The 15,630-nt window shown below is 53.9% G+C and overlaps 2 protein-coding genes across 3 annotated transcripts; both read right to left on the reverse strand.

The window, feature by feature from the left end:
• Window positions 1-1,044: 1,044 nt before the first annotated feature.
• On the reverse strand, window positions 1,045-5,485 carry PRSS33 (serine protease 33). Its single transcript, XM_025877391.2, has 7 exons — window positions 5,402-5,485; window positions 3,481-3,587; window positions 3,078-3,110; window positions 2,806-2,968; window positions 2,439-2,710; window positions 2,016-2,185; window positions 1,045-1,837 (listed from the first exon to the last, which is right to left on the reverse strand). Exons 2-7 carry the CDS (start codon window positions 3,524-3,526, stop codon window positions 1,679-1,681), a joined length of 843 nt encoding a protein of 280 aa, XP_025733176.1. The 5' UTR covers window positions 3,527-3,587; window positions 5,402-5,485; the 3' UTR covers window positions 1,045-1,678.
• Window positions 5,486-5,775: 290 nt separating this feature from the next.
• On the reverse strand, window positions 5,776-15,317 carry LOC112828388 (testisin-like). Of its 2 annotated transcripts, XM_025877406.2 has the most exons (7): window positions 15,145-15,317; window positions 15,010-15,039; window positions 14,895-14,921; window positions 14,538-14,703; window positions 13,558-13,841; window positions 6,471-6,625; window positions 5,776-6,079 (listed from the first exon to the last, which is right to left on the reverse strand). In XM_025877406.2, exons 1-7 carry the CDS (start codon window positions 15,209-15,211, stop codon window positions 5,837-5,839), a joined length of 972 nt encoding a protein of 323 aa, XP_025733191.1. In that variant the 5' UTR covers window positions 15,212-15,317; the 3' UTR covers window positions 5,776-5,836. The 2 variants fall into 2 exon arrangements, with proteins under 2 accessions (XP_025733191.1, XP_025733192.1); XM_025877407.2 differs by lacking the exon at window positions 14,895-14,921.
• Between the last annotated feature and the right edge of the window lie 313 nt (window positions 15,318-15,630).

Here is a 15,630-nt window from a genome sequence, read left to right on the forward strand (position 1 = left end):
GAAACACGGGGCTCTCTGAATGGGGAACCATTACTCAAATCACAGCAGGTCCAAGGCTGAGACAGACTGGCTCCCAGGCCCTGGCTTGTGCCCATCTCAGTGCCTCAGGAGGTGTCCTGGGGAAGGTTCCTTAGCTGGCCCCATGCTGAGGGAGGGAGTGAGGATGGCCAGCATCAACCAGCAGGGGCCACCAGGGTCCCCTTGCTGACGTGCCCATAAGCCATGCCCCGTTCTGGGCACCCTGCTCCCTGATAACCATCCCCCAAGGACAGCGAAGTGCTTCCCCAGATGGATGGCCCTCAGCTGGGGGCGGGGAGGGGGGGAGAAAGCAGTCTGGAGCTCCCTCATGGCCCAAGTCTGTGGGCCCACCCTGCCTGCCTGGCCCAGCCTGGCAGCGACCACTCGGGGTGCAGCTACCTTCCCTCCTGGGAGGGAAGGGAGGAGGTGAGCCTCAGGCCTGCCCCCCGGGGCTGCACCTTTGATGATGGCCTCCCTCCTGCCCCCTGCCCCCACTGTCCCTGTTAGCCTCAAAGATTAGGCTTTGGGGTTTCCAAGTTTTGTTCAGTTTCTTGTTCCTTCTGCAGTTCTAGACACTGAGCTGTATCTATTGGGATGGATGGTCTTCGGCCTGGGGATGAGCAGATGGCACGGAAGGGACAGGAACCAGGTCCCAGGCACACAAGGGTGGGCAGGGAGCTGCAAGGGGCCTAAGCTAGTTTGAGATGCAGGTGTGGGGCGGGTTCTGGGTCTGTGGGCCCCTTGCCACGGCTGGGACACAGCCCCAGACTTTCCCCAGTGAGGATGGCTGTAACCACAGAAACAAGCACAGCAGAAGCTCTGGCCAGGCCTGTCTGGGGGCTCCTGGCCCCTCCTGGGTAGAGGGCATGATGCCAGGTGCCCCAGGCTCCTGAGCCTTTTAGAGCCTAGGGCTCACCCACCCAGACCCTGGGGGCACCTCCACTGCAGTGGGGCAAGATCCAGATTCATTTTCTATTGCTCTGTAGTAAACGACCACCAACATAGCAGCCTACAACCACCCAAATTTATTAAATCACAACTCTGTGGGCCAGAAGTCTGGGTGGGCTCCACTGGGCTCAAGGGCTTGGCCTGTGGGGCGGCCTGGTGGGGCTCTCATCTGGAGGCCGGCGGGGAGCTGGGTCCCAGGCTCATTCAGCATCTTGCTGTTGTAGCAGTGAGGGGCTTCCCCGCTGGCTGTCAGCTGGGGTCTGCCCTCAGCTCCTGGAGGCCGCTCCATCTTCAAAGCCAGCAATGGAGAAGCATCTCCCTGGGGCTGAATCCCTCTCACACTTTGAAGCTCCCTGACTTCCTCCAGAGAAAGGGGGCCCGGAGGCCAGACCAGGCACCAGCTGGCTTGCCTGTCTCTGGGGACCTGGGCCCAGCCCCCCGCTGAAGCTGAGAAGGGTAAATATGAGAAGGAGGGGAGGGGGGCATGAGGAATTGTGAGACAGCCCCCCCCGCCCCCTCCAAACGGGAGACTCCTGGAGGAAGGTTGGCGGTTAGGGCTTGGTGAGCCCTATGGAGGAGGCAGGGATGGACGGATGGATGACACCTTAGCTTTATAAGGCCTGTGAGCCTCAAGTTGGAAGGGGCAAGGTGTGGGGAATGGGCAGGTCCTCAGAGGGACCCCAGCCTCTGGCTCCAGGTCAGTGTTACTGCATTAGAGGCTAAGACGAGCCTGAATCCAGGGGCTGTAAGCGGCCACGTTGCTGTAGACCCCTGGACGGTTGGGCAGGGCACAGCCCTTGCCCCAGCTCACCACGCCCACCAGGACCCAGCGCCCGGATCTCACGCAGGTCAGGGGTCCCCCAGAGTCACCCTGCAGGAGAAAGGCAAGCTTAGGTCTCAGCCCTTTGAAGATTTGGGATGGCAGTCCCAGGCCCCAGTCCCTAAGGCAGTGCCTCTGGGTTAGGGGCCAGGATGTACAGCCCCTGGGTTCCAGGGAGGGCGGGCGGGTGCTGGATCTAGACTCCAGGGGTCCAGGCAGGTTCCCGCACCTGACAGGCATCTTTGCGGCCCTGGATGTAGCCGGCACACAGGTTTCCGGGCAGCACTATGTGCTCCGCGCTGGGCACGTTGGTGCCCACGTGGTAGAGATGGTCACAGGTGCGCGCATCCAGCAGTGGCACCCTTACTCCCTGCAGAGGTCGCCAGTCTGGAAGTGGCACTGGCGGGGCGGGCGGGGTGGGGGGGGAAAGGGGGGCTTCTGAGAGCTGGGAGAGGCAGGGGCTGACAAGCCTGACCCGCCGGGCCAGGCAGGACTAGCTGGGCTGACTGGGAGGAGGAGGATTGGGTCCCCGGAGGTCGCGCTGAGCCCCGAACTGCGACAGCGCAGGGCTGGCCTTCCGGGTCAGAGGGAGGTGGAGAGGGATCCCGCGTCCCTCCCCGCCAGGCCCCCGTGCCCCGCCCCCCTGCCTCACCTCCCGGCCGCAGGCTGCCCCAGCCGGTGACCCAGCACGGTGTGCCCGGGGGCGGGCGGGCCCCGGGCTCGGGCAGGCAGACGGGCTGGATGCGGGCGCTCAGGGGCACCGGGCGGCGCAGCTGCAGCAGCGCCAGGTCGCCGCGGGCGCGGTCCTCCGAGTAGTCCGGGGGCAGCAGCACCCTTCGCACGGGCGCCGAGAGCGCGCGGGGCGAGTCGGGGCCCAGGTGCAGCGCCCCGAGGCGCACGCGGTACTCGGACGGCAGCGTCGGCCTGCGCGACAGGGGGCGGCGCTGCTCACGGCGCCCCGGGCCCCGCCACACCTGCCCCCTGTCCCTGGGTCCCCCGCGCCCCGCCCCTCCGCTGACCTGGGGAAGCAGTGCGCTGCGGTCAGCACCCACTGGGGGGCGATGAGCGAGCCCCCGCACACGTGCGCCCCGCGGTGCTGGATGCTCGCCTGCCACGGCCACTGTCCGTCCCGGGCGTCCCGGCCCCCCACGATCCGACTCGACACCTGGGGCTGCCCGCAGGCTGCAGGAGACAAGGGGGACGCGAGGGAGGGCGGAAGACTGGGGGCCTGGGAGGTGGGTGGGGTCGGGGAGACACAGGGCCAACGTCAGGGACTCTGAGGCTTCCTTACCTGCAGACTCCAGCGTCCCTATCCCAGCAGCTCCTGCAGGAGGAAGCAGGGAAGGCACTGGATTACGGACTTGGTGTCAGATAACGGGGGAGGGGGAGGGATGTCAGAGATTAGGAAGGAGGGTGAAACATACTTGTCGCACTGACCTGGTGCCAGGCTTTTGTGCAATCAACACGTTGGCCTGGTTACCTGCTTTAACCCTCCCCAGGGCAGTGTGAGGTGGGGACTCACATCTCGGACACACACGGGCACATTGGAGCTTGGAGAGCCCACGGTCAGTGATGGGGAGAAGGTAAACCGGTGAAGCCAAGGTTAGGGTGCCCCGGAGTGCTCTAGGGGAACCAGGCCAGAGAGGGGTGTGATGGGGCATCTGGGAACCCCCCAGCCCCTGCCCCCCACTCACCTAGCAGCAGTAGGAGCAAGACCCAGAGGCAGGAAGGCCCTCTCATTGTGTCTTCAGAGCTGGGCCTGAAGGGCAGCACGGCTCAGGGTGGGAACTCTGGTCAGAACCTGCAATGAGACGAGAGGAGGGTCCTAGCCCAGGCCCCAGAGGCCCTCTGTCTTCCCTCAGCCCCCGGTTGGTCCTGGACCTATCCCCGGGGGCCCAGTTTCTATGCACTTCCCTCTGCCCACACCCCAGGGACTATGCCTGTCCCCCCAACCCCTGCGAGATTTGAGCACCCTCGGCGTCCACAGGAGCCCTGGCCACCACCTAGTTCCATTGCCTGCCGGCCGCCCCCTCCTGCCCTAACGGCCCCTGCACCCTGCTCTTACCTACGTGGCTGGTGCCCTCCCTGCAGACTGGGCAGGGGGAGGACCTGGGGGCTTAAAGAGCCAGAGGGGGTGGGGGCCTGGCCAGGGGGTGATTAAGGAGCCAGGGCGGGGCCTCAAACAAAGATGCTTTGAGCAGCACTTTTGAGGTGGCAGGAAAGGGACACCTGGGTTTGTCAAAGGACACCTGGCTTGGGCCACGGTGCTGAGAGCTGGGGGTGGGAGCCTGCACTCGGGCAGCCAAGGGTGGGGGCGGAGGGCTGCGGTCAGGCCAGGAAGCTCTGGAGAATCCTTGGCAGCTCATCTCTGAACCTGATCCTAGCTCCTGGCTCCCGTTAGGGCTGGTCGCAGAGCTTGTGAACACTACCGTTCTGTCCAGAAATCCCAGCACGGCCGCCCACACGGAACCCCACCCAGATCCCGCTCTGCACTAATTCGAAGTGGGGGATGGCTGGTTGAAAGCCACCAGCACTCCTTGCTTGACCAGAAGCAGAAGCGGACTTGACCTTGGGGAACGGCCCTCTCTTGAATTCGGTGTGGCCAGGACAGTGAGGCTGCTAGCCTCGGTGAAGCTGGTAGATGCTGGGAACAAGGGTCGGCAGAGGGGTGGGCCCGGACTGTGTCCACCACCCAGAAGGCTCTGGAGCTCCTTTCTGCCTGGTCAACTCTGCTCCACCCCGGCCTCCTGAGGCGCCTTCCTGCCCGGCCATAACTCCATCCCAGGCATGTCACTGTGTGTGGTGACATGTGATGGAGGAGGCCTGACTCACGGCTGCTCGTCTCCTCTCTGTGAGGTGGAGTCCGAGCGTCTATCTTGGCCCCGGCTGCCAGAACAGAATGCCAGACTGAGCTACTGAAACAAACATTTCTCACAGTTCTGCAGGCTGCCGAGTCCAGGAACAAGGTGCTGGCACGGTGGGCCCCATTCTGAGACCTCTGTTCCTGGCACGGAGGCGGCCACGGCCTCTTCCCTGCCTCCAGGAGGGAGAGGTGTTGGGACGCAGAGGGAGCTCTCTGACGTCTCTTCTTATAAGAAGGGGGCCTAGGGGATCAGAGCCTCACTCTCAGGACCCATCCTAACCCTGGCCCCTTCCATAAAGGGCCGATCTCTAAATATAGTCATGCTGGAGGGTGGGCTTCAAAACATGAATTTTGGAGGGGACACAGACATCCAGTCCATAATGGTCCTTGAGGGCCAGAGCAGTGCCCAGCGTAGAGCATGCACTGTGGGCGAGTAGGGCAGCAGGCTGGGGGTGAGGGCAAGGGCTACGGGAGAGGGAACTTGGCACCCACCTCTCATGGGGATGGAGGGAGGGCAGCCCCAGGACTGACCCCTGCGGCCCCTGCTCAAGCCCGAGGTGTCTGGTACCGGGCTGTGACCCGCTCTCCCTGCAGTGCCCAGGCCTTGTGGGTGGGCTCCTCTTCTTTAAGAGGCTGTTTTGAAGAAGAGCTGGGTCAGCCCAGGCCCCACCAGGGAGCCTGGCTCACTCAAACGCGATAAAAGCGCGAGGAGAATAAAAGAAGCTCCCTCCTGTCCTCCCAAGACTCCTGACCTTTTATGATCTGGGGTTCAGCTGCCCCCGGAGGGCCTGGTGGCAGTGGGGCTGGAGGTGTTCCCTTTGGTGCAGCTGGAGAGCCTGGTGGGAGAGTGACAGGGGAGTCTGGGGACACACAGCCAACTCTGTGGGCAAACTTGAGGGCGGAGCTGACTGGCTCTAATGTCCTCCCATAAATTATCTTTCTGACTCAACTAACCGGTGGGGGTCCTGTGGTTTGCCCCCCAAACCTGAATAGTCCGGACCGCTGGAGCAAGATTTAGGAGTTAGGGAGTGCTGCTAGGGTGACTGGGGGTCCAGGGAGCCCCCCGGGGCCGCAGAAACCTCCGCAAGGCACAGACTCCAACATGCAAACATGTTTATTAGCAAAGGAACACAGGGAGACGGGGCCTGGCTTAGCAGATGGCCCCACTCTCCTGGGCTCTGCAGGGCTCAGGCCAGCTGCAGGAGGGAGGCAGGCCAGAGCAGAGGGAGGAGGAGCGCGGGCCGGCAGGGGGCTGGCCTGGGAACACCGTGGCTGTGAGCCAACAGCATCCGGATCCAGTTGAAATATACACTGACGTTGGTGTAGACACCCGGCCGGTTGGGCCTCCCGCAGCCTGATCCCCAGCTCACGATTCCAACCTGAATCCACAGCCCTTTCTTTTCACAGGCCAGGGGTCCACCTGAGTCACCCTGGGGAGCAGCGCGGGTGAGCCAGGCCTGGGGCGGGGCCCGAGGGGCTAGGGGAGAGGCGGGGACAGCAGGAGGGGCTGTGGAGCTGGGCAGACTGGGTGCAAATCCCACCCCCCACCCCGGAAGTGAACAAGCCTCAGTTTCTGCATCTGCAAAGTGGGGCAATAGTCCCTAACTGCCCCCCCCATTTCCAGGTGAGGATCAAAAGAGGTACAATGAATGCAAAACAATGCTTGTCTCACGGGCTAGATAACTAAGATCTCCTGTTGTTTTCTCATGAATAAATGCTGAGGGTGGGTTGATGGGCATCATGGGGGTTGCTCCCAGGTCCAACGTTGGGAGGGGTGGTGCCCGGTTCCAGCAAGGCCCTTCTTAGGGCAGGGGCACTCACTTTGCAGGCGTCCCGGCTGCCATCCTCGGAGCCAGCACAAATCATGTCATTCAGGTCGTTACTGAGGAAGCTGGGCTGGTGTAACAGGTAGTCACACTGGGAGTTGTTTATGATGGAGACCGGCACTTCATGGAGAATGTAAGGAGGGGGCAGAGCTGCCAGGGGTTGGGGTGACAGAAAGACAATGACTTAGCCCCTCCTCTGCCATCTGGGACAGGGAGTGGGGTCCCTGGGACACCCAAGGTGCCTGGGACATTGCTCTTGATGACTCTTCTGCTCTAGCCCAGCACCCTGCACATTATGGGTGATGAACAACATCACTGAAGGACCCAATGGATGGAGAGCTGAGGCTTGGTTTCTCTCTCTGTAGAATGGGGATGACAGCCCCTGCCTAAGCCAGTGGGGTGGTCCCTTGGCCACAGCATGCATGGGGTAGGGGTGGGGCAAAAACATACTGAGATGGTTTAGGATTAACATACTATATCTGCAAGATTCAGGTTGAAAATGCCCCGGATTTGTTAAAAGATGTGAATCTATACCCCAAAGAAGCTGAACAATCTCCAAGTAGGATAAACACAAGGAGGTCCACACTGAGATATATTTTCATCAAACTCTCAAAAAACAAAGGGAGAATTTTGTAAACAGCAAGAGAGAAGCTTCACATCAAGTGAAAGATCTTTAACAAGATTAACAGCCAAATGCTTTTCAGATACAGGGAGGCCAGGAGGCAAAGGGATGACATATTCCAAGTGCTGAAAGAACAGAAGAGTCAACCGACAATTCTGTATCTTCTGTATTGAGCAAAACTATCCTTCAGAAAGTGAGGGAGAGTTTAAGAGATTCTCAGATAAACAGATGCCCAAAGGGTGCCTCCCAAGTAGACCCACCTGACAAGAAATGCAAAAGGGAGATCTTCAGGCTGCAATCAAAGGACACTGTGTCCTTTCATAGAAAGAGAGAGACAACGCTGGTAAAGGAGACCACATGGGTAAACATGAGAACGAGTGTTCTTATAGTTTTCATTTGTCACTTCTTTTTTCCCTTTTATAATTAAAGACACATGCACAAAACAACAATTATATATTTCTGTTAACGGTTGCACGATATGTAAACTTGACAATAAGAGCTTAAAAGGGAGGAATAGAGCTGTACAGGAACAGAATTTTTGTATACTATTGAAGCTAAGTCAGTATTAATTCAAAATAAATTGCTATAGGGGCATCTGGCTGGCTCAGCTGGTAGAGCGTGCGACTCTTGATCTTAGGGTTAGGAGTTCGAGCCCCACGTTGGGTGTAGAGACTACTTAAAAATTAAAAAAAAAAGGGCACCTGGGTGGCTCAGTTGGTTGGGCGACTGCCTTTGGCTTGGGTCATGATCCTGGAGTCCTAGGATTGAGTCCCACATCGGGCTTCCTGCTCAGCGGGGAGTCTGCTTCTCCCTCTGACCCTCCCCCGTCTCATGCTCTCTATCTCATTCTCTCTCTCAAATAATAAAAATCTTTAAAAAAAAATTTAAAAAAATCTTGAATAAAATAAAGTGAAATAAATTTGTTAATTGTAATCCCCAGGGAAACCACTAAGAAAATATACAGAACAGGAAATGGGAAGGGAGTCCACACAGTACACTAATAAAAATCAATGAAACACAAAAGGAGGAAATAAAAAAGATGCAGGATACAGACATAGATATTAACAGATACGACAAGATAATAGAAAACAAAATAGCGATAGAAGTAAATCCTTGTCAGTAATTTTAATGTAAATGGATTAAACACTGCAAACAAGCAAAGATTAGCAGAATGGATTACAAACACAAGATCCAACTACGTACTGTGTGCAAGACAATCATTTTAGATCCAAAGGCACAGTAAAAGTTTGGGGAAAAAGAGATTCCACACAAATAACTACCAGAGAAGAGCAGAGGTTGCTATTTTAATGTCAGACAAAACAGACTTTCAGTTAAAACTTGTTATGAGAATCAAAAAAGAACAATCCATATTGATAACAGTGTCAAAATCATTAAGAAGATAGAATAATTACAAACATTGACACACCTACCAAGCCCCAAAATACATGAGGCAAAATTGACAGAACTAGTGGGAGAAACAGTTCTAACCACAGTTCGAGGCTCAAAACCCCACTTTGAATAATGAGTAGAACCACCAGAGAGGAGATCAACAAGAAAATAGGGGACCTAACAGACATACACAGAACGACCTGCCCAGACAATGGCAGAACACACATCCCTCTCAGGTGCATGTGGGACACTCTCCAGGACAGACTGTATGTCAGGTCACAAAATAAGCTGCAATAAATTAGAAAAGATTGAAATCATACACAACATTTCTCCAACCACAGGGGACTGAGGCTAGAAGCCAGTAACAGAAGACAAACAAAAATTCATGGATGTGTGGAAATTAAACAACATATTCTTTACCAGTGGATGAAAGAAAAAAAATCACAAGGAAAATGAGAAAACACTTTGAAATGAATGCAGATGAAAATAAGACGCACCAAAACTAATGGGATGCAGCACGGGCAGCCCTCAGAAGGAAACTTACAGCTGGAAATGCCGACATTAACACAGGAGAAAAATCTTAGACCAGTCCTCTGATTTACAGCTTAAGGAAGTAGAAAAAGCAGAGCAGACTGAACTTAATGGTAGAAGATGGAAGGAAATCATAAAGAGAGGAACAGACAGAATCAAGCTATGGGGATAGAAGAACAGAGAAAATCAACAAAATCAGAACTTGGTTCTTTGAAAGATCAACATAACTGACAATGACAGTGAGGCCATTACTACTGACCTTACAGAAATAATGATGTCTGTAGGGGAATATGACCAGTTGTACCCCAACAAATTAGATCACAGCAATGAGATGCACAAAATCTCAGAAACATATAAACTACCAAAACTGAATCAGGAAGAAATAGAACATCTGAACAGAGCAATAAGAGATTGAATGTGTTGTAGGAACCTCCCAACAAAGACAAACCTTGGACCAGATGCCTTCAATGGTGAATTCTACCAAACATCAGAAGAAATTAACACCAATCCTTCCTGAACTCTTCCAAAAAATACAAGAGGAAGGAACACTTCCTAACTCATTCCATGGGACAAGCATTACAGTGACACCAAATCCCAGACAAGGACATCACAAGAAAAAGAAACAATAGACCAATATCCTTCATGAATATATATGCAAAAATCCTCAACAAAATGCTAGCAAACTGAATCCAACAGCATATTAAAAGAATTGTACATCATGACCAAGTGAGATTTATCCCGTGAATGAAAGGGTGGTTCCATATATGAAAATCAATCAATATAATGTACTGCATACATTAATAAAATGAAGGGGAAAAACACACAGTCAACTTAGTTGATGCAGGCAAAGCAGTTGGCAAAATCCAAAAGTCCTTCATCATAAAAACACTCTATAAACTAGGAATAGAAGAAAATTCCTCAACCTGATAAAGAATATATGTAAAAAACTCACAGCTAACATCATACTGAATGGTGAAAGACTGAAAGCTTTCCCCCTAAGATCAGGAACAAGACAGTGATGCCAGTTTTTGCCATTTCTATTTAACATTTTACTGGAAGTTCTAGTCAGGGCAGTTAGCCAAGAAAAAGAAACAAAACACATCAAAATTGGAAAGGAAGAGGTAAAACTATCTCTATTCATGGATGATATGATCTTATACATAGAAAATCATCAAGCATACACAAAAGAGGGTGCCTGGGTGGCTCAGGTGGTTAAGCGACTGCCTTCGGCTCAGGTCATGATCCTGGAGTCCCGGGATTGAGTCCCGCATCGGGCTCCCTGATGAGCAGGGAGTCTGCCTCTCCCTCTGACCCTCCCCCCTCTCATGCTCTATCTCATTCTCTCTCTCAAATAAATAAATAAAATATTTAAAAAATACACAAAAGAGAATTACAGTTAATAAGTGAAGTCAGCAAAATTCTAGGGTCCAAGATCAAAACACAAGAGTCTGTTATACTACCAATGAACAATTCTAAAAGGAAATTTAATAAGAAATTTCATTTACAAAGCATCAAAAATAATAGTTAGGAATAAATTTAATTCAGGAGATGAAAGACTTACACACAAAAAGACTATAAAACATTGCTGAAAGAAATTGAAGACCTAGGGCACCTGGGTGGCTCAACCGGTTGAGCATCTGACTCTGGATTTCAGCTTGGGTCATGATCTCAGGGTCATGAGATCTAGCCCCGCATCAGGTCTTGCACTCCGCATGGAGTCTGCTTGGGATTCTCTCTCTCCTTCTCCCGCTGCCCCTCCCCCAGCTTGCACGCTCTCTAAAAAAAACAAGAAATTTTTTTTAAAGATTTTATTTATTTATTTGAGAGAGAGAGAGAGCACGAGCAGGGGGGAGGGGAAGAGGGAGAAGCAGGCTCCCCACTGAGCAGGGAGCCCCATGTGGGGCTCCATCTCAGGACCCTGGGATCATGACCTAAGCTGAAGGCAGACACTTAGCTGAATGAGCCACCCAGGAGCCCCAGGAGAAGAAATTAAAGACCTAAACAAATGGAAATATATCCCATGTTCATGGATTGGAGACATAATGAAGATGGCACTACTCCCCAAAGCAATCTACAAATTCAATGCAATCCTTCTCCAAATCCCAATGCTCTTTTTAGCAGAAATTGACAAGCTGACCCTCAAATTCATATGGAATACCAAGAGACCCCAAATAACCAAAACAATATTGAACAAGTAGAACAAAGTTAGAAGATTCACACTCCCTGATTTCAAAACATATTATAAAGTTATAAGAATCAAACAATGAGGTCCTGGCATAAGATGAACATACAGAACAAAGGAGTACAATTGAGAGTCTAGAAATAAACCCACACATCTGTGGTCAAACAATAAGGGTGCCAAGACAATTCAAGGGCGGTAGGAGTCTCTCTCTCTCTCTTTTTTTAAATTTATTTATTTGACAGAGAGAGAGAGCAAACAAAGTGGGGAGGAGGAGAGGGAGAAGTGGGCTTCCCGATGAGCAGGGATCCTGATGCGGGGCTCCATCCAGGAAGCTGGGATCACAACCCAAGCCAAAGGCAGACGCTTACCTGAATGAGCCACCAGGTGCCCAAGAGGAGTCTCTTTAACAAATGGTGCTGGGACAACTGGGATATCTACATGCAAAAGAATGAAACTGGACCCCTACCTCATACCATATACAAAAATCAACTCAAAATGGGTCAGAAACATAAATGTAAGAGCTAAAACTATAAAACCCTTCAAGAAAACATGGAAGTACATCTTCATGACCTAGAATTTGGTGATAGGTTCTTAGATATAACATCAAAAGCACAAGCAACAAAAGAAAAAATAAATGATTTAAACATCAAAATTAAAAAATTTTTTTTGCATCAAAAGACACTATCAAGGAAGTGCAAAGAAATCTGCAGAATGGGAGAAAATATTTGCAAATCATATGTCTGATGAGGGTTTAGTAACCAGAACATATAAAGAACTATTACAACTCTACAACAAGGGTGCCTGGGTGGCTCAGTCAGTTGAGCGTCTGCCTTCAGCTCAGGTCATGATCCCAGGGTCCTGGGATTGAGCCCCACATCGGACTCCTTGCTCAGCAGGGAGCCTGCTTCTCCCTCTCTCTCTGCTGCTCCCCCTGCTTGTGCTCTCTGTCAAATAAATAAATAAAATCTTTAATAATTAAAAAAAATTAGGGGGCGCCTGGGTGGCTCAGTCATTGAGCATCTGCCTTTGGCTCAGGTCATGATCCCGGGGTCGTGGGATTGAGCCTCACATCGGGCTCCATGCTCGGCGGGAAGCCTGCTTCTCCCTCTCCCACTCCTCCTGCTTGTGTTCTTGCTCTCACTATCTCTCTGTCAAATACATAAATAAAATCTTTAAAAAAATAACAAAATTTGACGACTCAACAACAAAGACAACTCAATTTAAAAATGGGTAAAGGCCTTGAATAGGCGTTTCTCCAAGAAAGATCTACAAACAGCCAACAACACATGAAAAGATGCTCAATATCCCTGGTCATTTTAAGAAAATGCAAATCAAAACCCCAATGAGACGTCACTTCACATCCACTAGGATGGAGGAAAAAAAACAAGTGTTGAGGAGAATGGGGAGAAATTATAACCCTCATTCATTGTTGAGGGGAATGTAAAATGGTGCGGCTGTTGTGGAACACTGTTTCTTGGTTCCTCAAAAAGTTAAACACGGAATTACCACGTGGTTCAGCAATTGTGTGCCTAAATATATACACAAAAGATTTGAAAAGAGATGTTCAAACAAAAATTTGTATGTTAATGTTTATAGCAGCTCTATTCACAATACCCAAAAGGCAGAAACACAAATGTCCACCAATGGAAGAATGGCTAAAGAAATTGTGGTATAGCCATACAATGAGATATTATTTGGCCATAAAAAGGAACGAGATTCTGACACATACTATAACATAGATGAATCATGAAAACCTTACGCTAAGTGCAAGAAGCCAAACACAAAAGGTCCAATAGTGTATGAACCCATTTACAGGAAATACCCAGAATACGTAAATCCATAAAGACAAGAAGCTTGTTAGTGGTTGCCAAAGGCTGGAAGGAGAGGGTAAGGAGTGACTGCTTAATGATTGCAGGATTTCCTTGGGAAGCAATGACAATGTTTTGGAACTTGATAGAGTTGATGGTTATACACTGTGAATGAGCTAAATTAAATGCCACAGAATTTTACACTTTAAAATGGTGAATTTTATGTTTTGTGAGTTAAATCTGAATTAAAAAACCCCAAAACACCTGAGACCTTTCTGACAAGTCTAACCCCAAAACTTCCACACTGCTGCAGTCTGGGGGGTGCAGGCCCGGGCCCAGCTGGGCTCCCTCTCACTGCGGCTCCTGGCTCACAGTCTCTGGAAGGGAGAGGGAAGCGGCTGTGAGGACAGAAGTCTGTCCCTTCCGAGGCGGAGCAGGAGCGGACAGCAGATGAAGAGACAGTGCTGAGCGGCCCCAGCTGCACACAGACCCAGGTGCAGATGCAACAGATGGTGGAGCGTGAGGCCCCCCTCCCTGCCCCCAGCCTCACCCTGATCTTCTTGGATGTCCCCCCAGCCGGTCACCCAGCAGTTGGTCCGGTTCTGGAACTCGGAAGAGGAGGTCAGAACACAGATGGGCTGGATGTACTTATTGTAGGTGACAGAGGAGGACAGCTTCAGCAGGGCGATGTCCTTGAGTGAAGTCCCACTAAACTGGGGATATATAATAATATCCTTCACCCTGTAACGATGGTAGAAGGTCCACAGTTTCCAGGAACTTGGCCTAGAAGACAGCTCACCGATCTGAGCCGTCCATTTCGAGGGATCACTGTGCCTGGCAAGGGAGGAGAGAACAGGGAGGAATCCTTAGAGAAGGGAGGCCCCCCTGAGCACACCTGGGGCCGAGTCCCCGAGGTGGGAATGCTGCGGGTGCTACTAGGGCTCATCCTGGACACCATTACAGTTCCTCTCACGGGCCAAAACCTCCAGTGTAGAAATGATAACGCCCAAAGAAGGTGGACCAAAGTCCTAGACTCTGGGGACGTGGGGGTGCGGCGGCAGGGTGCCTCCCCCTGGGGCCTGATCTGGCCAGTCACTCAGCCAGCCTGTCACCTCCCACAGCTGTCCTAAAAAAACAATGAACAGATGCACAGAACCAGAGCAGGTGGAAAACTCCACCACCACCTTCACCACTGCCCAGGCTCTGTGCCCAGCACTTCCCCACCTCCTTCCAACCCCTAGTACGCCTCCACCTGGACGTGGGATGAGGAAGGAGACGCCTGGTGCTGCCATTTGGGGAGAAAAGAAGACAGAAAAGAACACGACACAAAAGTGCGCGCGAATGTTCTGAGGAATGTTCTTGAAGAAAGGGAACAAGGTTTTCCTCACGTGTCTGCAGCCGGGCCTGGGGCTCAGGAAAACACGAGGGCTGCATCCGCACCCGAAGGGCGCGCAGGACCCGGACAGCCCCCTCAACCCCCTTCCCCCCACCCCGTCCCCTGGTGTGGGGGCCGCCCGCCCCCAGACTCACTTTTCGAAGCAGTGCGCGGCCGTGAGCACCCAGCGGCGGTTCAGCAGGCTCGCTCCGCAGCGGTGGCGTTTACCCCTGCGCAGGCTGACCTGCCACGGCCAGCGCCCCAGCTTCGAGTCCTTTCCGCCCACCACGCGCGGCTCGATTTTGTGGCGGCCGCAGGGCCCTGGGACGGACAGACGGACACGCGGCTGAGCGGCAGGACCCCGCCCTCCTGCGCGAAGGGAAGGGGCTCCCCTTCGGGAACCGGGAAGGGCGCGCGTCGGGGGTCGCGCCGCAGGGGGACCAGGGGACCCCGGAACCCTCCCCACGTGGTCCGCGGGCGCCCGCCCCTCTCCCCAGGGGCCCGGCAGTTACACGTGAGCAACGACGAGTTCTCGAAACCTGGGCGGAGGAGAGGAGAAGATGAGGCGCCCTCTACGCTGCGGCTCAGGGGCCCCGCGGGGGGAAGCGCGCGTCCTGGGCGCCTTACCTGCAAACAGCTGGTCCTGATCCTGAAACTCTGGGGGGGGCGGGGGGGGCGCGGGTGAGCTCCGCCCGGTCTGCGCGCGCCCCAGCCGCCCCTCCAGCAGCCCGACGCCGGCCGGCGGCCCCCGCCTGAGCTCACCCTGCCTCCCGAGCTCCACTCGCACCAGCAGCTGCGCCAGCAGCAGCGCCCCGACGCGCGCGCCCATGGCCTCGTCTCCCGCCGCTTGGCGCCCCCTCTGCTTCCGCCCGCTCGGGGGCCCGGACAGGGCGCCCCCTGAGGGAGAGGGAGCGCCCGTCACGCCGGCCCACACCTTCTCCCCCCGCCCCCCCACCCCGGGCTGGACCTCTCCGGGGGCGGCGGGGGGCGGTGGGGGAGGGTCCCTTCGTCGGGGAACGTCGGACCTCACGGCGCCGCCGGCTTGGAGCTTCGACTGGGGTGGGGTCTCCGAACCCCACCGTGCGCCCACACGGTCCTGCTTGTCGGCGACCCTGGGGTCCTGGCCGCCCCCGCCCCGTTGCCCCCATTGCCCCCCGTTCCTCCACGCACCGCCTCGTCCGGGAAGGGCCAAGGCTGGCCCACAGCCGGGACTCCCGTGAGAACACATTAACACGGCCTCCTTGAGCG

The sequence above is a fragment of the Callorhinus ursinus genome, unplaced genomic scaffold, assembly GCF_003265705.2.
Source record: "Callorhinus ursinus isolate GAN/ISIS: 27379988/994484 unplaced genomic scaffold, GSC_fseal_2.0 scaffold13, whole genome shotgun sequence".
Classification (NCBI taxonomy): domain Eukaryota; kingdom Metazoa; phylum Chordata; class Mammalia; order Carnivora; family Otariidae; genus Callorhinus; species Callorhinus ursinus.